The sequence below is a fragment of the Lepidochelys kempii genome, chromosome 2 (genome assembly GCF_965140265.1).
Source record: "Lepidochelys kempii isolate rLepKem1 chromosome 2, rLepKem1.hap2, whole genome shotgun sequence".
NCBI classification, from domain to species: domain Eukaryota; kingdom Metazoa; phylum Chordata; order Testudines; family Cheloniidae; genus Lepidochelys; species Lepidochelys kempii.
In genome coordinates, this window is record NC_133257.1 from 269,336,485 (window position 1) to 269,361,093 (window position 24,609).

The following is a 24,609-nucleotide window of genomic DNA, read 5'->3' on the forward strand; positions in this document are numbered from 1 at the left end:
CTCACCCCACCCCAGCACACACACAGTCTTTTGGGGGTGGAGGGGGGGAAGGTTCAATAGGATGCTGTGGGCTCAGCTGGCTACTGTTGAACAACACACCAAATGGATGGACACCAGCATGTCCCATTCCTTGTGATGGCTGATAGAACAGCAGGCTATGAGAGTTCAAAGCGTACCCCAGAACTCCTCATGTTTGGGCAGGAGCTCAGCACCCCAGCAAACCTCTAGAATGGAGTCCCTGAAGAGGAACAGAGGGATTTGAACCATCTGGACTATGTAGAAACCCTACACCTACAACCCAGAATAGAAAGAGTTCATAACTTTGCTAGAGCAAATGTGAGGGCAGCCTCTGACAAACTGAAAAAAACTCTGTAATTGAAGGTCATGTGGGGAGATGTTTAAGGGGGGATCCAGTTCCACAATCTTAGCAGAGTGAATATTAGGAGCCCTCAGCTGCACAAACCTTGGGAGGCACCCTACACAGTACTAACACAAATAAATTAAGTGGCGTTCAGAATACAGTTGGAACCCAGGCCTAAGCTTAAAGTTATCCATGAGGAACATCTGCGAAGACATCACGGGGACAGAATGTCAGGATGGTTGCCCACCAGAACCTCAGAATGTAACTGTGGAAGCTGAGGCTGGAAGAGTTGTGATAGTAATGAGTTCCCCATTAGAATAGAATAGAATGGACAGGGCCTATCCCAGACAGCAGATTTCACAGGAACAACAGACAGAGCTCAAGGTTCACTGGAAGAGGCCCCTACTGGGTGGCTGAAAGGAAATCAGGTAGAGACATAAAAGGGGTTCTCCAAGAAGATTTGTGTTTCATGTGAAAACATCCCAACAAAAAACACCATGTAAATAGTTAAACTTGCATCATTTGTACATGATGTACATTTGTACTTTTCTTTTCGTTTGGGTTGACTCATACAGGGTGTCACCATTTTGAACTCCATTAGGAGCAAGAGAGTTGAGCTGAAGTATGTATTAACAGTTATCCTCACAGCTGCAGTCTCTCCATTGTTACCTTATTACCTGTGCAATGATGTTCTGAATCTCATTTTTTTCCCACAGATTCACATACTGATGGTCAAGACCCTGGAGGACGTGAACTGAGAATTGTCCTCGTTGGTAAAAGTGGAGCTGGGAAAAGTGCGACAGGAAACACCATCCTTGGCGAGAGAAAGTTTGAGTCCAAGCTCATGGTAAAAAAGTCAGTAACTGAGACTTGTGCTAAAGAGAGGGTAACATGGGATGGGAGGGAGGTTGTGGTTATCGATACTCCTGATATTTTTGATACAAAGGCCCCTGATGAAGCATCTGCCTGTGAGATCGCTCGCTGTATCATGCTCTCCTGCCCAGGCCCCCATGCTCTGGTGCTGGTTACACAGCTGGGCTGTTACACTGAAGATGATACGGCAGCAGTCAGTCGAATACGAGAGATTTTTGGGGCTGAAGCAATGAGGTACATGGTTGTCTTATTCACCCGGAAAGAAGACTTAGAAGGTGACTCACTGAATGATTATATAAGAGACTTGGATAACCAAGATCTTCGGAAGTTGATTAATGTTTGTGGGAACCGATGCTGCGCTTTGAACAATAAAGCAACTGGCACAGAAAGGGATGAGCAGATTAATGAACTGAGGAAAGTGATTGAGGAAATGGTGCAGGGGAATGGAGGCCGATCTTACAGCAATGAGATGTACAAATATGCCAAAGAGAAGACTGAACAACAGGAGAGGGAATTTGAGAAAATATACAGAGAACTAGAGGAAGAAAAGGTAAAAGATATAATACATCACTTCAAGGAGAAATATAAAAATATAAAGGAAGGCTTAAAGTCAAGGCCAGAGGAAATAAAGGAAATACATCTAAGACTAGGCGAGACTGTATATCAAGCTTTAGAAACGCTGTCAGAAGCTCAAAGAGCCAGAGAGGCAGAACAGGAAGAAAACCTGCTGAAAGAAATACAGAAGTACTACAAGGAAAAGGGAAAACAAGGGAAGAAGGAAGCAATGACGGTAATGAGATTACCTCTGTGTTTGCATATTTAAGTATACTTACTCCTGTGCAAGTGGGACCTAAACAAAGTTCTGCGGTATTTAGGGGAATCTGGACTAGTGAGGGGCTGAGTACTGAGGGGTCTGGCACCTTGCCAAAGGCACTCAGCCCTTCAGCAGATTGAAATCCCAGGACTGTAATTATGACACTGATCACCTTTAGAAAGTGATTTGAAACCGACTAATGAAAAAGGCTATATGAGAGCGAGGTATTTATTAATTATAAATTATAAATTAATTATAAATAATTGGATTATGTTTTAATTATTAGTATAACGGTAAGTTCCTGGCCTACCTTCTTCTCCTCCGGCAGCTGTACCACCCCAAGTCCTGCCCCCAGTAACGTGGGGTGGGGAGGGGAGGGGAAGAGCATGGGGACCCCAGGCTGGGGGTGGGGCAGAGTCACATGGAGGGTCACGTGGGGAGGTCATGTGCCCCCCTTAGCCCCTCCCCATACCGGGGACAAATAAAAGTTACTTGCACCGCTGGCGAGGAGACAGAGCTGTGGAGCTTGGGGCTTGCGATGACTGGGGTTTGTGGGACCTTCCTGCTTCCTGTTCCTGTTGGTTTCCTGGTTTCTGCTCCCTGAACTCAGTGTTGCTGTTCGTGCTGTGGAAAGGTGGTGTGGGTGCGTAGCGTTCGGTGTGCACAGCCAGGCAGGCCCTGGGGCTACAAACCTGCTCTTCAGACTGTTACGTTCTATTCAGACTCTTGCTGACCTCCCTGGTTCATGGCTGTTGCGTGTTTTGACTGATAACTACATGCATATCCTGCAATAGGTGCTTCTGGTCTGCAACCCATGCTGCCTGCACGTCCTTTGGCTGTTGACTGGCAATATTTTATTCAGAACTTTGGAACTATGTGCCGGTCATGCAACCCTCTTGGTTGCTTGGTTACCCTTGCTGCAGAACTGCTTAGGCTGTGATGGCACTGATTTTCTTGACAGACTCCCGGACTCCAAGTCCTCCATTCATGCCCCCGTGCAGAGCCTCGGTGAGGATTTAGCACTGGCTCTTCTGGTCTCTTAAAAAGGAAAACTTGTTTTTGAAGCTCACCAGCAGCCCAGCGAAACCATACATGAGTTTGCATGTTGTTTGCATTGGTTGGCCCAGGACTGTGAATTTGGGCGCATGATGATGATCATGCTCAGGGATATTTTTGTGACTGGTGTAGCCAATGAGTGCCTGGGTGAACGGTTACTGGCTGAAGGTGCTAGAATTGCTAACTTTTGATTCTGTGTTTGCTAAGAGTGGCTCATTTAAGAGGGCTTGGGCTGAAAGGGGTTCTGTGTCTCAAACGGCTGCTAATTTTGTGTCTATGCTTAAACCATCAGCTGCTCCTCCTAGTTGTGTTGACTAGGGTAATACGATACTGTCTACTCCCACTCCGTGGCCGCAGCAGCAAACGTTGCCAGCTCCTCACTGTTTCCGCTGTGTTAGTACTGGCCACTTGTCCAATTTCCCTGCCTGCCCAGCTAGAATTGCTGTGTGCTGGGCTTGGGGGTAGGGAGGGCACGTCACGTGAGTGTGCCACAGTGCACTGGTTCGCGATGTGCGGCAGCCTGAAGTCCATATGGAGCCACATGACACCACCTTTACCAGGACCCCTTTATAGGACCAATGGTTCCTATAGTATGATCTTCTCATGCGACAGGGTGCTGGAGATGGTATCCCATACGGTAGGAAGCAATGGTAAACTACTGACGTCCACAGTGGATACAGGTGCTGAAGTTAACGTTCTTCCATCGGAGTCAATTCACAATCTGGACATTTGCTCAGCTGCAGTGATTATAAAAGCTTGCGGTTGGTATGCCTTGCAGACAGAGCATACAACTGCACCCACTATGCTCGATAACGGCATAGCCTTGACAACAAAGTTTTACATTGTTAAAGGTGGTGCTGTGAATTCTGTTCCATTATTGTCCTACTATCTGTATTGTTCATTTTTATTTAACGGTGATGGTGCTCTGTCCATGGGATATGTGTATCCTCCGCAGCTGGATATGAAAGCCACCGCCTTTGCACCTGCTGCATGTCATTTACCTCCTGCACTTGTGGACAAGATGCAAGTAGAATTGCAGTGCATGAAAGATAACTGTATCATTCGGAAGGTGGAAAGGTGAACAGATTGGAGCTCACCCACAGTGATGGTAGACAAGAAGAATGGTGACATTTGACTCCATAGATTTTAGGGCACATAATAAATATATAAAATGTGACCAGTTTCATTTGCCAACCTTTGAAGAGGTGATGTACCAGGTAAGTAGATCCCAGATTTTCTCTTTGTTGGACTACCAATCCAGTTATTGGCAGATACCTGTGGCTGAAAGTTCACCGCTGTTGTTGACTTCCAGCATGCCATTTGGGGGTTTTACTGCTATCAACTACTCCCTTTTGGCTTAGTCTCAGTTCCTCAGATGTTTCAGAGAGTGCTCTCTCAGCTCCTTGATAATATCCAAGGTGCATGTTGCTATTTGTATGACATTCTCTTCTTTGATAAGATCCTTCTTCAGCATAATGCTATTCTGGACCAAGTGCTAACCCAACATCAGCATAAAATGGAATGCAACCAAAAGGAGATTAGCAAAAGATGCTGTAGAGTTTTTAGGGAATTCTCTGTCAGCCATTGGTATGAAACCAATGTCTGAATGGTTACAATCTGCTGCTTTGCTGTCATTACCCACTGGTTGTAGCAGTTTATGTTCGTTCCTTGGATCAATACATAGGTGGCCATGCTCTGCCCCATGCTAAGCCACTGTGGGATTTAACCCAGGGCCAGGGCCAGTCAGTTTGGACTAAAGAAGGAAACAGGATTCTGAACCCTGCATTAAGCCCTCTGTTGGATCCAATCCCATGTTCATTTTGATCCATGGAAGCCTGTAGTGATTCACACTGATGCATGCAATTGGGGTCTGGGCACAGTTCTGCTTCACAAGGGATGTCCAGTTATATTTGCATCCCATATTGTCACCCCAATGGAACCTAAGTATTCCCAGGCTGACCTAGAGTTCTTGGCAATGGTTTTTGCTACTTTATACTTCAAGGTCTACTTAGAGGGAAGACACTTCACCCTAGAAACTGACCATTGGCCTATTCCTCCGTCACCAGGCCAGTGACCTGTAGAGTGGGAGGCTGCAGCGGTGGATTATTCAGTTGCAGCAGTATAACTTTGATTTGGTACCTATCAAAGGGAGATGTAATTTACTTGCCCGTGCTTTTTTGAGAAATTCTGCTGCATTGGCTCACTTGTACTATGCTGTTTCTGCCTCCATCATATGCTTTTTACTGAGCCCTGGTCTACACTAGGACTTTAGGTCGAATTTAGCAGCATTAAATCGATGTAAACCTGCACCCGTCCACACGATGAAGCCCTTTATTTCGACTTAAAGGGCTCTTAAAATCGATTTCCTTACTCCACCCCTGACAAGTGGATTAGCGCTTAAATCGGCCTTGCCTGCTCAAATTTGGGGTACTGTGGACACAATTCGACGGTATTGGCCTCTGGGAGCTATCCCAGAGTGCTCCATTGTGACCGCTCTGGACAGCACTCTCAACTCAGATGCACTGGCCAGGTAGACAGGAAAAGAACCGCGAACTTTTGAATCTCATTTCCTGTTTGGCAAGCGTGGCAAGCTGCAGGTGACCATGCAGAGCTCATCAGCACAGGTGACCATGATGGAGTCCCAGAATCGCAAAAGAGCTCCAGCATGGACTGAACGGGAGGTACGGGATCTGATCGCTGTTTGGGGAGAGGAATCCATGCTACCAGAACTCCGTTCCAGTTTTCGAAATGCCAAAACCTTTGTCAAAATCTCCCAGGGCATGAAGGACAGAGGCCATAACAGGGACCCGAAGCAGTGCTGCGTGAAACTGAAAGAGCTGAGGCAAGCCTACCAGAAAACCAGAGAGGCGAACGGCCGCTCCGGGTCAGAGCCCCAAACATGCCGCTTCTATGATGAGCTGCATGCCATTTTAGGGGGTTCAGCCACCACTACCCCAGCCGTGTTGTTTGACTCCTTCAATGGAGATGGAGGCAATATGGAAGCAGGTTTTGGGGATGAAGAAGAAGATGATGATGATGATGTTGTAGATAGCTCACAGCAAGCAAGCGGAGAAACCGGTTTTCCCGACAGCCAGGAACTGTTTCTCACCCTGGACCTGGAGCCAGTACCCCCCGAACCCACCCAAGGCTGCCTCCTGGACCCAGCAGGCGGAGAAGGGACCTCTGGTGAGTGTACCTTTTAAAATACTATACATGGTTTAAAAGCAAGCATGTGAAAGGATTACTTTGCCCTGGCATTCGTGGTTCTCCTGGATGTACTCCCAAAGCCTTTGCAAAAGGTTTCTGGGGAGGGCAGCCTTATTGCATCCTTCATGGTAGGACACTTTACCACTCCAGGCCAGTAACACGTACTCGGGAATCATTGTAGAACAAAGCATTGCAGTGTATGTTTGCTGGCATTCAAACAACATCCGTTTTTTATCTCTCTGTTATCCTCAGGAGAGTGAGATATAATTCATGGTCACCTGGTTGAAATAGAGTGCTTTTCTTCAGGGGACACTCAGAGGAGCCCATTCCTGCTGGGCTGTTTGCCTGTGGCTAAACAGAAATGTTCCCCGCTGTTAGCCATGGGGAGGGAGGAGGGTTGAGGAGGTAGCCACGCGTTGGGGGGAGGCAAAATGCGACCTTGTAACGAAAGCACATGTGCTATGTATGTAATGTTAACAGCAAGGTTTACCCTGAAAGAGTGTAGCCACTGTTTTATAAAATGTGTCTTTTTAAATACCGCTGTCCCTTTTTTTTTCTCCACCAGCTGCATGTGTTTCAAGGATCACAGGATCTTCTCCTTCCCAGAGGCTAGTGAAGCTTAGAAAGAAAAAAAACCGCACTCGCGATGAAATGTTCTCCGAGCTCATGCTGTCCTCCCACACTGACAGAGCACAGACGAATGCGTGGAGGCAAATAATGTCAGAGTGCAGGAAAGCACAAAATGACCGGGAGGAGAGGTGGCGGGCTGAAGAGAGTAAGTGGCGGGCTGAAGAGAGTAAATGGCGGGCTGAAGAGAGGGCTGAAGCTCAAATGTGGCGGCAGCGTGATGAGAGGAGGCAGGATTCAATGCTGAGGCTGCTGGAGGACCAAACCAGTATGCTCCAGTGTATGGCTGAGCTGCAGCAAAGGCAGCTGGAGCACAGACTGCCACTTCAGCCCCTCTGTAACCAACCGCCCTCCTCCCCAAGTTCCATAGCCTCCACACCCAGACGCCCAAGAACGCAGTGGGGGGGCCTCCGACCAACCAGCCACTCCACCACAGAGGATTGCCCAAAAAAAAGAAGGCTGTCATTCAATAAATTTTAAAGTTGTAAACTTTTAAAGTGCTGTGCTTAAAGTGCTGTGTGGCATTTTCCTTCCCTCCTCCACCACCCCTCCTGGGCTACCTTGGTAGTCATCCCCCTATTTGTGTGATGAATGAATAAAGAATGCATGAATGTGAAGCAACAATGACTTTATTGCCTCTGCAAGCGGTGATTGAAGGGAGGAGAGGCGGGTGGTTAGCTTACAGGGAAGTAGAGTGAACCAAGGGGCGGGGGGGTTCATCAAGGAGAAACAAACAGAACTTTCACACCGTAGCCTGGCCAGTCATGAAACTGGTTTTCAAAGCTTCTCTGATGCGTACTGCGCCCTCCTGTGCTCTTCTAACCGCCCTGGTGTCTGGCTGCGCGTAACCAGCAGCCAGGCGATTTGCCTCAACCTCCCCCCCGCCATAAACATCTCCCCCTTACTCTCACAGATATTGTGGAGCACACAGCAAGCAGTAATAACAGTGGGAATATTGGTTTCGCTGAGGTCTAAGCGAGTCAGTAAACTGCGCCAGCGCGCCTTTAAACGTCCAAATGCACATTCTACCACCATTCTGCACTTGCTCAGCCTGTAGTTGAACAGCTCCTGACTACTGTCCAGGCTGCCTGTGTACGGCTTCATGAGCCATGGCATTAAGGGGTAGGCTGGGTCCCCAAGGATACATATAGGCATTTCAACATCCCCAACAGTTATTTTCTGGTCTGGGAATAAAGTCCCTTCCTGCAGCTTTTGAAACAGACCAGAGTTCCTGAAGATGCGAGCGTCATGTACCTTTCCCGGCCATCCCACGTTGATGTTGGTGAAACGTCCCTTGTGATCCACCAGAGCTTGCAGCACTATCGAAAAGTACCCCTTGCGGTTTATGTACTCGCCGGCTTGGTGCTCCGGTGCCAAGATAGGGATATGGGTTCCGTCTATGGCCCCACCACAGTTAGGGAATCCCATTGCAGCAAAGCCATCCACCATGACCTGCACATTTCCCAGGGTCACTACCCTTGATATCAGCAGATCTTTGATTGCGTGGGCTACTTGCATCGCAGCAGCCCCAACAGTAGATTTGCCCACTCCAAATTGATTCCCGACTGACCGGTAGCTGTCTGGCGTTGCAAGCTTCCACAGGGCTATCGCCACTCGCTTCTCAACTGTGAGGGCTGCTTTCATCTTGGTATTCATGCGCCTCAGGGCAAGGGAAAGCAAGTCACAAAGTTCCATGAAAGTGCCCTTACGCATGCGAAAGTGTCGCAGCCACTGGGAATCGTCCCAGACCTGCAACACTATGCGGTCCCACCAGTCTGTGCTTGTTTCCCAAGCCCAGAATCAGCGTTCCACAGCATGAACCTGCCCCAATAGCACCATGATGCATGCATTGGCAGGGCCCATGCTTTCAGAGAAATCTGTGTCCATGTCCTGATCACTCACGTGACCGCACTGACGTCGCCTCCTCGCCCAGTATCGCTTTGCCAGGTTCTGGTGCTGCATATACTGCTGGATAATGCGTGTGGTGTTTAATGTGCTCCTAATTGCCAAAGTGAGCTGAACGGCCTCCATGCTTGCCTTGGTATGACGTCCGCACAGAAAAAAGGCGCGGAACAATTGTCTTCCGTTTCTCTGACGGAGGGAGGGGCGACTGACGACACGGCTTACAGGGTTGGCTTCAGGGAGCTAAAATCAACAAAGGGGGTGTCTTTACATCAAGGAGTATTTCAGGCAGGACTTCACGGAGGGTTCCAATAAGAAATGGTGCACCTAAGTTATTGTTCTTATTGGAACAAGCAGGTTAGCCTGGCCTCTGATTGATACATGGCTAGATTTACCTCGCTGCACCTTCTCTGTGAGTGACTGCAGTGTGACCCAGAGGAATGAGTCCCCTAGACAGGGGAGGAGGCAAATGAGTACAAAACAAATCTGGTCTATTTCTTGTTTTGATCCACTCCATCTATCTTTTACATCTTTGGCTGGCAGCAGATGGTGCAGAAGGACTGCATGCCATCCACATCTCATGGCTGCTCGGCAGAAGATGGTACAGTACGACTGCTAGCCATCCTCATCTCTTGCCTGCCTGGCAGAAGATGGTACAATATGACTGCTAGCAATCCTCATCTCTTGCCAGCCCGGCAGAAGATGGTACAGTACGACTGCTAGCAATCTGTATCGCCTGCCTGCTCACCATAAGACAGTTCAATAAGACTGACTGCAGGACTAAAGAGAATGACCTGGTCAAGTCACTCCAAATTTAGTCCCTGCACCCATGTCTGCCCAGGCGCTCCCAGCCGACGTGGCCAGGAGCACCTCGGACACGACGAGGACGGCTACCAGTCGTACTGCACCATCTGCTGCCAGAAGGCAATGGGTTGCTGCTACTGTGTAGCAAAGCCGTACCGCGTCTGCCAGCACCCAGGAGACATAGGGTGACGGTTACCTGAGCGGGCTCCATGCTTGCCGTGGTATGGCATCTGCACAGGTAACTCAGGAAAAAAGGCGCGAAACGATTGTGTGCCCTTGCTTTCACGGAGGGAGGGAGGGAACGGGGGCCTGACGATATGTAACCCAGAACCACCCGCGACAATGTTTTAGCCCCATCAGGCATTGGGATCTCAACCCAGAATTCCAGTGGGCAGCGGAGACTGCGGGAACTGTGGGATAGCTATCCACAGTGCAATGCTCCGGAAGTCGACTCTAGCCTCGGTACTGTGGAAGCACTCCGCCGAGTTAATGCACTTAATGCACTTAGAGCATTTTCTGTGGGGACACACACACTCGAATATATAAAACCGATTTCTAAAAAAACGACTTCTATAAATTCGACCTTATTCCGTAGTGTAGACATACCCTGAGAGACATGCCAGTTGATTTAGGGCCAACTTCTGAAGCCACTCCAAGATGCTGAACTTAGGTGATATGTGCAAAACGAAAAGCTTAGATGGACCCAATCGTTAAAAAAATTCATTTCAAATTCACAGTGAAGACATGCTACTTGACATAGCTTATGCAGAGAAGACCAGGTTATCATCCCAGCAGCATTGTAACCAGCAATCATGGATGTGGTTTGTGAAGGACATTTGGGAGTTACGAAGATGAAGGAACTCCTGTGTAGTTATGCTTACTGGCCAGGGCTGCACTCAGACATTGAACATCATGTGAAGGTATGTTCAGCCTGCACAATGCATGGAATTACTGTTCGTCTGGCCTCTTTGAAATGAGTAGCCATAGATAGACCATGGCGAGAATTGCAGTGGATATTACTGGCCCCTCAATTGTATTACTGGCCCCTCAACTGTACTGCATGGCTACAGAATGTTGACTATACTCAAGTTACTCCTCTGGATTCCTAATTTCACAAGGCACTTCAAAGGAGCTCACTTTTTGCCTAACCACTTTATTTTCAATGTTTGGCCTACCAGAAAGCCTTGATTAAGATAACGGGGCACCTTTTGTATCGAGAGTTTGACTCCTTTCTGATGGGTATGGGTCCAATACTTCATAAATCTGCTGTGTACCTTCCCCAAGCAAATGGGATAAAGGAGAGACTGCATGGGACTCTGAAGAAGTGTGTCGCTTTCATACAGGAGGAATGTCAAGATACATCCTTCTTTATCGCAGTGAAGTCAAGCTTTATATGATATTTGGAATACACCTCATGAAGGTACTGGAAGAACCCTGTTCAACTGGCTCTTCAGCTGACCTATGAGTTTCATTCCTTTGGTAGTGCTGCTATAACACTAGCCTGCCTGCTGGAGAGCTCACTACTACGGCATGGGGCCTCCCTTCAGCTCAGTTACCCTGCTCCCCACACCCCATGATTCAGCCTTGGGAACACTTGCCCATTCATAGAATTATAGAATATCAGGGTGGGAAGGGACCTCAGGAGGTCATCTAGTCCAACCCCCTGCTCAAAGCAGGACCAATTCTCAATTAAATCATCCCAGCCAGGGCTTTGTCAAGCCTGACCTTAAAAACTTCTAAGGAAGGAGATTCTACCACCTCCCTAGGTAACGCATTCCAGTGTTTCACCACCCTCCTAGTGAAAAAGTTTTTCCTAATATCCAACCTAAATCTCCCCCACTGCAACTTGAGACCATTACTCCTTGTCCTGTCCTCTTCTACCACTGAGAATAGTCTAGAACCATCCTCTCTGGAACCACCTCTCAGGTAGTTGAAAGCAGGTTCATCCCCCTGCCATCACTGTCCCCAAAGCCGACTGATGTGAGTAGGAAATATGCGAGTCTCAACAAACAAATTCATGCAAGACTCCAAGTGTTCTATCCTGAACAAGCAACATGTGTTAGGGCCAGGGCCTGGAAGCATTTTTGATGATCATGGCATGATCTTGCGGCTGCAGGGTATGAAGCGTGGCAAGTGCTTATATCACAGGGAGATCACACTGCTAACCAGCACGATATACTGCCTGTTGAAAGGGGAACAGATAGGGAAGAGGATGCTCTTTCTGCGGATGCAGGAGAGTTGTAGATTCAAAGCGCTGATGACTGCTGGAGAGAGGCAGAGCTGTGGAGGGGTCTCTCACAGTCCCCCATAGTTCTGTGAAGATTCCCCCAGTCTTTCTTCTCATGACACAGGAGAACTTTGTCAGAGACAGGGGCTGCCTTGTTCCTTGACTCTGCATTTCCCATGTTCCATGGCAGTCATTGACATCCCCAGGTGCCCCAGTATCTGGCACCCCAGATTCCAGAGTTCCTGTGCCGAGCTAACAGGCTGCTCCCCCTGGCTAGGGGGCCTTATCCAGGTTGCAAGGGAAGCCCTTGACTCCTACAGACACTCACAAAACAAAGAAATTAACTAAAAGAATTTCTGTTTTTTCAGTTTGCTTTTTTAAATCCTAAGAAATTACACACACCCAACCCCTACTACATTCAAACATAAGAACATAAGAATGACCCTACTGGGTCAGACCAAGGGTCCATCTAGCCCAGTATCCTGTCTACTGACAGAGGCAAGTGCCAGGTGCCTCAGAGGGAATGAACAGAACAGGTAATCATCAAGTGATCCATCCCCCGTCATTTATTCCCAGCTTCTGGCAAACAGAGGCTAGGGACACCATTCTTGCCCATCCTGGCTAATAGCCATTGATGGACCTATCCTCCAAGAATTTATCTAGTTCCTTTTTTGAACGTTGTTATGGTCTTGGCCTTCACAACATCCTCTGGCAAGTAGTTCCATAGGTTAACTGTGCCTTGTATGAAGAAATACTTCCTTTTTCTTTTAAACCTGCTGCTTATTAATTTCATTTGCTGACCCCTAGCTCTTGTGTTATGAGAAGTAGTAAACAACACTTCCTCATATATTTTCTCTACACCAGTCATGATTTTATAGACCTCAGTCATATCTCCCTTTAGCCGTCGCTTTTCCAAGCTGAAAAGTCCCAGTCTTATTAACCTCTCCTGATACGGAAGCTGTTCCATACCCCTAATCATTTTTGTTGCCCTTTTCTGAATCTTTTCCAATTCCAATAAATCTTTTTTGAGATGGGGCAACCACATCTGCACACAATATTCAAGTTGTGAGCATACCATGGATTTATATAGAGGCAACATGATATTTTCTGCCCTATTATCTATCCCTTTCATAATTATTCCCAGCATTCTGTTTGCTTTTTTGACTGCCACTGCACATTGAGTGGATGTTTTCAGAGAATTATCCACAATGACTCCAAGATCTCTTTCTTGGGTGGTAACAGCTATCATTTCATATCTATAGTTGGGATTATGCTGTCCAATGTGCATTACTTTGCATTTATCAACATTAAATTTCATCTGCCATTTTGTTGCCCAGTCACCAGTTTTGAGAAATCCTTTTGTAGCTCTTCGCAGTCTGCCTGGGTCTTAACTATCTTGAGTACTTTTGTATCATCTGCAAATTTTGCCACCTCACTGTTTACCCCTTTTTCCAGATTATTTATGAATATGTTGAATAGGACTGGTCCCAGAAAAGACCCCTGGGGGACACCACTATTTACCTCTCTCCATTCTGAAAACTGACCATTTATACTTACCCTTTGTTTCCTATCTTTTAACCAGTTACCAATCCATGAGAGCACTTTCCCTCTTATCCCGTGGCAGCTTACTTTGTGTAAGACCCTTTGGTGAGGGACCTTGTCAAAGGTTTTCTGAAAGTCTAAGTACACTGGATCCACTGGATCCCCCTTGTCCACATGCTTGTTGACCCCCCTCAAAGAATTCTAGTAGATTGGTGAGGCATGATTTCCCTTTGCAAAAACCATGTTGACCCCTCCTCAACAAATTATGTTTATCTATATGTCTGACATAAATGGGTTCAATAAAGAACTAGATAAATTCATGGAGAATAGGACCATCAATGGCTATTAGCCAGGATGGGCAGGAATGGTGTTCCTAGCCTCTGTTTGCCAGAAGCTGGGAATGGGTGACGGGGGATGGATCACTTGATGATTACCTGTTCTGTTCATTCCCTCTGAGGCACCTGGCATTGGCCACTGTCGGAAGACAGGATACTGGGCTAAAAAGATCCTTGGTCTGACCCAGTAGGACCATTCTTATGTTCTTATGACAATATTGTTCTTTATTATAGGTTCAACCACTTTACCTGGTACTGAAGTCAGGCTTACAGGCCTGTAATTGCGAGGATCACCTCTGGAGCCCTTTTTAAAAATTGTCATCACGTTAGCTATCTACCAATCATCTGGTACAGAAGCTGATTAAATGATAGGTTACAGACTACAGTTAGTAGTTCTGCAATTTCACATTTGAGTTCCTTCAGACCTCTTGGGTGAATACCATCTGGTCCTGGTGACTGACTGCTGTTTAATTTATCAATTTGTTCCAAAACATCCTTTAAGGATACCTCAATCTGGGATAGCCCCTTAGATTTGTCACCTAAAAAGAATGGCTCAGTTTTGGGAATCTCCCTCACATCATCAGCCTTGAAGATAGATGCAAAGAATTCATTTAGTTTCTCTGCAATGGCCTTATCGTCCTTGAGTGCTCCCTTAGCACCTAGATCGTCCAGTGGCCACACTCATTGTTTAGCAGGCTTCCTGCTTCTAATGTACTTAAAAAAAAAAACCTGCTATTACTTAGTCTTTGGCTAACTGTTCCTCAAATTTTTTTTTGGCTTTCCTAATTGTATTTTTACACTTCATTTGCCAGTGTTTATGCTCCTTTCTATTTTCCTCACTAGAATTTAACTTCCACTTTTTAAAGGATGCCTTTTTGCCTCTCACTGCTTCTTTTACTTTGTTGTTCAGCCTCAGTGGCTCTTTTTTGGTTCTCTTACTATGTTTTTTTAATTTGGGGTATACATTTAAGTTGAGCTTCTATTACATTGTCTTTAAAAAGTTTCCACGCAGCTTGCAGAGATTTCACTCTAGTCACTGTACCCTTTAATTTCTGTTTAATTAACCTCCTAATTTTTGTGTAGTTCCCCTTTCTGAAATTAAATGCTGTAGTGTTGGGCTGCTGTGGTGTTTTTCCTGCCACAGGGATGTTAAATGTAATTATTTTATGGCCACTATTACCAAGTGGTCCAGCTATATTCACCTCTTGGACCAGATCCTGTGTTCCACTTAGGACTAAATCAAGAATTGTCTCTCCTCTGGTGGGTTCCTAGAAACAGTCATTTAAGGTGTCAGGAAACTTTATCTCTGCATCCCATCCCAAGGTGACATGTACCCAGTCAATATGGAGATAATTGAAATCCCTCATTATTATTATTGAGTTTTTTATTTTAATAGCCTCTCTAGTTGCCCTGAGCATTTCACAGTCACTATCACCATCCTTGTCAGGTGGTCGGTAATATATTCCTACTGCTATATTCTTATTATTAGAGCATGGAATTTCTATCCATAGAGATTCTATGGTACCTTTTGATTCATTTATGATTTTTACTTCATTTGATTCTACGCTTTCTTTCACTATAATGCCACTCCCCCACCAGCACGACCTGTTCTGTCCTGCCGATATATTTTGTACCCTGGTATTACTGTATCCCATAGATTATCCTCATTCCACCAAGTTTCTGTGATGCCTATTAGATCAATATCCTCATTTAATATGAGGCACTCTAGTTCACCCATTTTATTATTTAGACTTCTAGCATTCATATATAAACACTTTAAAAACATCTCTCCTTTTAGCTGTCTGCCATTACATGATGTAATTGAATGGGACTCTTTTTTTTTTTTTGTGGTCTCTTTCTGATCAGACCCTGCCTGTATTTTATCATTTTCCATCCTCTCGTCCTCACTAGGACATAGAGATTCTCTATTAATAGATCCTCCCCTAAGGGATGTCTCTGTCCGAACCACATACTCCTCTGCACCTGTTGGCTTTCCACCACCCCTTAGTTTAAAAACTGCTCTTCGACCTTTTTAATGTTAAGTGCCAGCAATCTGGTTCCATTTTGGTTTAGGTGGAGCCCATCCCTCCTGTATAGGCTCCCCCATCCCAAAAGTTTCCCCAGTTCCTAAAAAATGTAAACCCCTCCTCCTATACCATCGTCTCATCCACGCATTGAGACCCTGCAGTTCATCCTTTCTAATGAGCTCTGCGTGTGGAACTGGGAGCATCTCCAAGAATACTACCATGGAGGTCCTGGACTTCAATCACTTACCTAGCCGTCTAAATTTGGCCTCTCGGACCTCTCTCCTATAGTAACCACATGTACCACGACCACCGGCTCCTCCCCAGCACTACACATAAACCTATCTAGATGTCTTGAGAGATCCGCAACCTTCACACCAGGCAGGCAAGTCACCATGCGGTTCTCCCGATCATCACAAACCCAGCTATCTATGTTTCTAATGATCAAATTGCCAATTACTAACACCTGTCTCTTCCTAATAGCTGGAGTTCCCTCCCCTGGACAGGTATCCTCAATGCGAGAGGATACCACATCATCATCTGGAAGGAGGGTCCCAAGTATGGGATTGTTTCCCTCTGCTCCAGTTAGATGCTCTCCTTCCCTGGGACTTTCATCTTCCTCAACAGCTGTCAGAGTGGGGGTGTGACCGTTCTACTGTGTCCCGGAAAGTCTCATCTATGTACCCCTCTGTCTCCCTTAGCTCCTCTAGTTCAGGCACTCTGGCCTCCAAAGCCCATACATGGTCTTTAGGGCCAGGAGCTCCTTGCACTGAATGCACACATATGCCACCTGCCCATACGGCAGGTAATCAGACATAGAATCATAGAATATCAGGGTTGGAAGGGACCTCAGGAGGTCATCTAGTCCAACCCCCTGCTCAAAGCAGAACCAATCCCTAACTAAAATCCCAGCCAGGGCTTTGTCAAGCCTGACCTTAAAAACTTCAAAGGAAGGAGATTCCACCACCTCCCTAGGTAACACATTCCAGTGCTTCACCACCCTCCTAGTGAAAAAGTTTTTCCTAATATCCAACCTAAACCTCCCCCACTGCAACTTGAGACCATTACTCCTCGTTTTGTCATCTGCCACCACCGAGAACAGCCAAGCTCCATCCTCTTTGGAACCCCCCCTTCAGGAAGTTGAAAGCAGCTATCAAATCCCCCCTCATTCTTCTCTTCTACAGACTAAACAATCCCAGTTCCCTCAGTCTCTCCTCATAAGTCATGTGTTCCAGACCCCTAATCATTTTTGTTGCCCTCCGCTGGATGTTTTCCAGTTTTTTCACGTCCTTCTTGTAGTGTGGGGCCCAAAACTGGACACAGTACTCCAGATAATGCCTCACCAATGTTGAACAGAGGGGAACAATCACGTCCCTCGATCTCCTGGCAATGCCCCTACTTATACATCCCAAAATGCCACTGGCCTTCTTGGCAACAATGGCACACTGTTGACTCATATCCAGCTTCTCCTCCACTGTAACCCCTAGGTCCTTTTCCGCAGAACTGCTGCCTAGCCATTCGGTCCCTAGTCTGTAGCGGTGCATGGGATTCTTCCTTCCTAAGTGCAGGACTCTGCATTTGTCCTTGTTGAACCTCATCAGACTTCTTTTGGCCCAATCCTCCAATTTGTCTAGGTCCCTCTGTATTCTCTCTCTACCCTCCAGCATATCTACCTCTCCTCCCAGTTTAGTGTCATCTGCAAACTTGCTGGGGGTGCAATCCATGCCATCTTCCAGATCATTAATGAAGATATTGAACAAAACCAGCCCGAGGACCAACCCTTGGGGCACTCCACTGGATACCGGCTGCCAACTAGACATGGAGCCATTGATCGCTACCCGTTGGGCCCGACAATCTAGCCAGCTTTCTATCCACCTTATAGTCCATTCATCCAGCCCACACTTCTTTAACTTGCTGTCAAGAATACTGAGGGAGACCATCTCAAAAGCTTTTCTAAAGTCAAGGTGCATTGAGTGCAATAAACTCGATAGCCCCTACTCTATTGCTGCACTTCTGCCTGCATTGTCTTTTTACTCCTGCAGCTGGTTCCTTTATTGTTGTTTTGTTTATATCAGGGGGGTGTTTTTGGCTTTTAAGTTTAAAGAATGTTGAATTCTAGCCCCTGCTCACAGTCCCCCTGGAGGACTCCCTCGCAAAACTCCCCTCTTAGCACTCCCGTTTGCTAGCTCCTCTGGTCGCTTAGGAGGGGGCTTTTTAAAGCCCTGGTCTCCCTGAGTAGCCCTGCCCCCTTGGTGAAGGGTTGATGGGTGCTAAAAGGCTTAGGGTTCACAACCTTGTTAGGAAGCTCTCAGCTCTGAGCCTTCCTTAGTAGGCGGCTAGGCTCAGCACACACATGGTCAGCACACGGTCCCCCAAACAAACAAACAGAGCACACGGTATATTTCAGTCAAGCAGACCACAAACACACACACTACAGACAACAAATTTACCCCAAGGGTCACGTAATCGCTCCTCCTTCACCTGGAGAAGTCCCTCGCAAATCTCCCATTAGCCGCTCCTGTTCGCTAGTTCAAAGGTTAACATTGCATTCCAGAATTAAAGTTTCCTGCGCAACCTTGACTTGGCACTCTTCTGCATATGCATTATGACTTCATGATCTAACTTCATGAACACAGACTGTTTTCCCACAGGACCCCTGCCTCAGGAGTGCACAGGAAGGCAAGTGCTCTGGTAATCCCCCTCCTAAATAGAATGCATTAAAAGCTGGCTGTCTCTCACCCTTCTGAAGCAGAGTTTTTTCTACTTAAATCAATTCCCCCAAACATACAACCTCTTTTGCTTTCACTGTTAACCAGCTCATACTCTATGGTGCCAAAGGCTTTTTTTTTTTTTTTTTTTTTTTTTGCAGTTTCTGCTGATCCTGATCCAGTCTCAAGTTTTGGGATCTGTTAGATATGTCAGAAGACCTTTTCATGGGTAGCCATTTCTAAGGAATAGTAAGACCATGATTCAAGAAAAGATGCATCGAATTATTGCAGAAAATTACAATTTGAGTGAGAGGCTGATCACTGCTGAACAAATACATTAAAAAGAATCTTAGAGAAATTTTTGCAGGAGAATTTTTGCAGCCTTATTCATGATTTTGTTTGCTCTGATAACATGTTTGCAAATAACTGCTTATTTTTACAAATCTTTCAGCCAGAAAGGAAAGAGAGAGAAAATGAAGAAACTGCTGAAGGTAAGTGACACTCAGAAATCTGTTCTGCACTCGCTACTGACTTAGGCACCGATGCTTCAATGAGTTACATACAGGTATAGTTTTAGATGTGGGAATAGGACCTCATAGACCCAGATTTTAAGCCCAGAAGGACCCATTAGATCATCTAGTCTGTGCTCCTGTATAGCACAGACAAAAGAATTCCATCCAGTTATTCCAGTAATGAGATCAATAACTTGTGTTTGACTAAAGCATCTCTTCCAGAAAGACATCGAATCTTGATTCCATTTTTCAACTTGTTTTTTTTGAAAAAGGTGACACCAGAACTGGACGCACTATTTCCGTATCAGTCTGAGAAATGCCGTAAACCCAGATAAAATCACCTCCTTATGCCTGTTTATACATCCAAGGATCACATTAGCCCTTTTTGCCACAGCGTCAGACTGGGAGTTCGTGTTCAGTTAGTTGCCCACTGTGACCCCATAATCTTTTTCAGAGTCACTGCTTCCCTAGATTGTTCCAAGAGTGCTTGTTGCTAGAGTCCTTGTTGCACTTGGCTGTATTATAATGCATTTTGTTTGAATAGGCCCAGCTTTCTTAATGCAACAGATCGCTCTGCAGTACTCATCATTCTTTATGACTGCACCAATCTTTGTGTCATCCACACATTTTATCTCAGTGCTTTTATATTTACTGCAAGATATTGAATACAAGTATCAAATAATGTTGGGCTGTCATAAATATAAAGGGAAGGGTAAACCCCTTTAAAATCCCTCCTGGCCAGAGGAAAAATCCTCTCACCTGTAAAGGGTTAAGAAGCTAAAGGTAACCTCGCTGGCACCTGACCAAAATGACCAATGAGGAGACAAGATACTTTCAAAAGCTGGGAGGAGGGAGAGAAACAAAGGGTCTGTGTCTGTCTGCATGCTGCTTTTGCCAGGGATAGAACAGGAATGGAGTCTTATTGTAGCTCACGAAAGCTTATGCTCAAATAAATTGGTTAGTCTCTAAGGTGCCACAAGTACTCCTTTTCTTTTTGCGAATACAGACTAACACGGCTGTTACTCTGAAACCTTTAGAACTTTTAGTAAGTAATCTAGCTAGGTATGTGTTAGATTATGATTTCTTTAAATGGCTGAGAAAATAGCTGTGCTGAATAGAATGACTATTCCTGTCTGTGTGTCTTTTTTGTAACTTAAGGTTTTGCCTAGAGGGATTCTCTATGTTTTGAATCTAATTACCCTGTAAGGTGTCTACCATCCTGATTTTACAGAGGTGATTCCTTTACTTCTATTAAAAGTCTTCTTGTAAGAAAACTGAATGCTTTTTCATTGTTCTCAGATCCAAGGGTTTGGGTCTGTGGTCACCTATGCAAATTGGTGAGGATTTTTACCAAACCTTCCCCAGGAAGTGGGGTGCAAGGGTTGGGAGGATTTGGGGGGGAAAGACGTGTCCAAAGTACATTTCCCAGTAAACCCAGTTAAAGTTTGGTGGTGGCAGTGGATCCAGGGGCAAAGGATAAAATTAATTTGTACCTTGGGGAAGTTTTAACCTAAGCTGGTGAAAGTAAGTTTAGGAGGTTTTCATGCAGGTCCCCACATCTGTACCCTAGAGTTCAGAGTGGGGAAGGAACTTTGACATGGGCCTACATCCAGTCCTCACAAAACCCTTCAGAAACACTCCCATCTGATGACGATTCACCATTGAAAACTCCTTTTTGAGATCTGTCAGTTAACCAGATTGTAATCCATTTAACCTGTCCTGTGATGTTGTATAATTTGAGTATTTTCATGAGAATGTCATGCAATACCAAGTCCAATGCCTTAGAGAAGCCTAAGGATAAACATCATACAGTTTCTTTTATCAACTCAACTTGTAATCTTTCATATTAGAAAAGGGATGTGAGGGTGCAGCAAAAGAGCTACAAAAGGGATTTGAGGGCTGGAGAAAATGCCTTATAGTGAGAGATTTAAAGACTCAATCTGTTTAGTTTATCAAAATTAGTATCAAGAAGTGACTTGCTTACAGTGTATAAATACATTCATTTGGAGAAATTACTGTGTACCAAAGGGCACTTTAATCTAGCAGAACACGAACCAATTGTTGAAAATTAAAGCCAGATAAATTCAGTTCAGAAATTAGGCACAACTTTGACAGTGAGTGTAATTAACCATTGGAACAAGCTCCCAATGGAAGTGGGGAATTCCTCCTTTCTTGATATCTTCAGATTGAGACTGGTTGCCTTTCTGGAACATGCTTTAGGTAAACACAAGTTACTGGGCTCAATACAAAGGTAACTGGCTGAAATTCTCTGCCTTGCATTATGCAGGAGTTCACACTAGATTACCATAGATTATCTCTTCTGGCCATGTACACCTGTGACCCCACACAACTATTAATGGAAATAATGATACACTAAATCCCCTTTGATTCCTTTTAGAAAAGGAGTACTTGTGGCACCTTAGAAACTAACAAATTTATTAAGGTGCCACAAGTCCTCCTTTTCTTTTTGCGAATACAGACTAACACGGCTGCTACTCTGAAACCTTTGATTCCTTTTGTAAGTCCTCAGAAATCTCAGTCCATGCAGCTCAATGCTAACACACCACATCCTCCATTGTTTCTGCTCTCGTATTCCGAAGAGGCTGTCATATTTTTTGTGTTACAGTTCTGTGATGATGTCAAATGCCAACTGGCTGCTCAGCTCTGACACCATAGTGGTAAGAGCAGCACCTTTCACATGTGACTTAAAATCCATTTGTATCAAAGCACTGAGATGCTCCAGTGACCTGGACCTGAATTCTGATCTGAATCCAAACACAGGGAGGTTTCAAATCCAGACCCAAATCTTGAAACTCAGGCAGCCTGTAGTTTTAATGAGTTTATATAGATATATTTTTTTTAATTAAGAGAAATCTTAAACCCACCATCTTTACTTTATTATACATGCAATAACATAGTAAATCTGTCAAAATTCTTCCCAACAGGTGCACAAGAAAGCAGCCACATCAAATTAAAATTCATCCTTGTTGGTAAGGAAGGAGCTGGGAAAAGTGCAACGGGAAACACCATCCTTGGCAACAAAGTGTTTGTGTCCAAACTGGGGACAAAGCCAGTAACCGAGGCTTGCAGTACAGGGAGCATGAGCTGGAACGGGAAGGAGGTTGTGGTTATCGATATGCCTGATGTATTTTCTCCAGAGGCCAGTGACACAGAAACCTATCGAGAGATCAGTCATTGTATCCTGCTCTCTGCCCCAGGCCCCCATGCTCTGGTGCTGGTGACTCAGCTGGGCCGTTACACTGAAGAAGACAAGGAAGCAGTGAAGCGAGTATGGGAGATTTTTGGAGTCGAAGCTAAGAGGAACATGATCGTCCTGTTCACCCGGAAAGAAGATTTAGGCGGTGACTCACTGAGGGACTATGTGACAAACTCAGATAACAAAAATCTTAAGGAGCTGATTCAAGAGTGTAAGAACCGATACTGCGCTTTCAACAACAAGGCAACTGGAGCAGAGAGGGACGAGCAGGTTAATGAGCTGATGGAAATAACTGAGAAAATGGTGGAGGAGAATGGAGGCAGATGCTACACCAATGAGCTGTATTCTGAGGTGGAGCGTATGGTGGATGGAGGAACTGAAGAAAAGCACAGGAAGGTTGAAGAAAAACTGAGAGAGCAGATGGCAAAACAAAAGACACCCAAGAAAGAGGCTATGACTACTAGATTACACAACATGTTGAGGAGACCCTGGCTGTAAGAGTAATGACCGAGGCCCAGCAGCTCCCACCTTCCACTGATCTATGGAGGAAGGGGCCTGTACCATTGGGGCAGCCTCCAGGACAAGGTGTAAAAGGCTTATCCCCCTGGAAGCAACTGTAGCCATCATCAGCCAATAGCAGGGAGCCAGGGACCAGAACCTTCCCAACCTGCCATGTGATAACGAACCTTTTGGATTTCCCATTTTGGACTCTGAAACCTACTTCAATCACTATGCATAAACAACCCACCCCACTGCCAATAATGCCACCTGCCCTGCAATATCGCTGCACCCCACCATTGCCTCTATCCTTCTTCCCTACCACTTTCCCTTGTTTTCATCCCTAATTTGTTCCCATATGCCCATCCTCCCCCTTTTGCCTCTGCTACACACTCACATGCCCTCTACCCCCGAAAACAGTTATTTGTTGTATGTAGCTATAGTTTGGAAACATCAAAATACAATCATATTAATGCTAATGCACTGGTTTATGTATATTTATTTGTATTTCATTAGCATGTAAGGGCTCCAATCAAGTATTAGGGCAGGGGTGGGCAAACTTTTTGGCCCGAGGGCCACATCAAGGTTACAAAACTATATGGAGGGCCGGATAGGGAAGACTGCCTCCCCAAACAGCCTGATCCCCACCCCATCCACCCCGACTGCTCCCCTCAGAACCCCCAACCCATCCAACTCCCCCTGCTTCCTGTCCCTTGACCACCCCCTCCCGGAACCCCCGTCTCTAACCACCCCCGCCTGGACCTCACCCCCTATCCAACCTCCCCTGCTCCCCATCCCCTAACCGCCCCCCCCAGAACCCCACTCCCATCCAACCCCCCTCTATCGCCCCTTTCGGAATGCAGCCCCCGAACATGGGCGGCGGACTCAGGAGGAGCAGGGGCTGCTGGAGAGAAGCGGTGGTTTCCCCTTCAAAGCGCCGCTTCTCTCTCGCCGGCCCTTATTGGAAAGCCGGGAGGCTGCGCGGCCTCCCGGTGTCCTCCTGAGTCCTCTGCCGCGTTCGCTGCACTCCTGCCACCCGCACCGCCCGCCTGCTCCCCTGAGGCTGCAGGTGAGCCTCCCTTCCTGCTCTCCCCTGCCCCCGCAGTGCAGCCCCCAGGGCGGGTGCGCCGGTGCTGAGCTGCCCCAGTGCCCAGCCCTGTGTTCACTTTTAAATCTGCCCCTGAGCCGCGCCACCCGGCCGGAGCCAGCCATGCCACTACGCTGCCAAGAGCTCTGGCGGCGTGGCAAGGTGAGGCTGCGGGGGACAGCAGGGGTGGGGCCGGGGGCTAGCCTCCCCAGCCGGGAGCTCAGGGGCCAGGCAGGACAGTCCCGCGGGCCGTAGTTTGCCCACCCCTGCATTAGGGCCTTATTGTGCTGGATGCTCTGCAAACATGCAGTAAGAAGGCAGTCCCTGCCCCTAGAGCCACACATGTCTCATTTTAGTATGTAATATAATCAAGCTCATGGGGGTTAGCCACAGTGAGCTGGGAGAAGATTGTGGTCTGTCTGTTCAGTGAAGGGTAAGTGACGGTACAGTGTGAGATGACATTGTGCGCATAAGGGTGAAAGGGTTTTAAAATTTAGCAGCTGTGATGTTCTTTCTGTGGAGTACGCCAAGTGTGTGAGTGCCAGGCAGGTGTATGTAGCTCCTGTTCAGTACAGGGCAAAAGCAGCGTGCAAATATGTGTTACGAGTATATTGGGGCGTCACTCATAGAGGGGAGAGTTAAGGTTGCACGAGCAGGTATCCTGCATGGGCATGTAACTCTGTGTTTCCTGGATTTCATAAGCTTGAGTTATGCTAAACTCGGTGTTCTAGAAGGGCACATCAAACCACCGGTCAATTTTCACTGTACGAATGAAGGTTTTTGTCAGTGAATGTCCTGGGGTGTTTTTTTTTAAC

The 24,609-nt window shown here is 46.3% G+C and overlaps 1 protein-coding gene across 2 annotated transcripts in view; it reads left to right on the forward strand.

Annotated features, from left to right (window-relative positions):
- LOC140905793 (GTPase IMAP family member 1-like) overlaps positions 1-23,112 on the forward strand; it is a 38,499-nt gene extending 15,387 nt beyond the window's left edge. The window contains exons 1-2 of one of the 2 annotated variants that reach the window (XM_073329280.1): positions 18,808-18,971; positions 21,938-23,112. In XM_073329280.1, coding sequence (XP_073185381.1) covers positions 18,893-18,971; positions 21,938-22,707 — 849 coding nt within the window. In that variant the 5' untranslated portion in view covers positions 18,808-18,892 and the 3' untranslated portion in view covers positions 22,708-23,112. Of the gene's footprint in view, positions 1-1,077; positions 18,972-21,937 lie in introns of those variants that run through there. The other variant, XM_073329279.1, reaches the window with a different exon arrangement.
- The last annotated feature ends 1,497 nt before the right edge of the window (positions 23,113-24,609 follow it).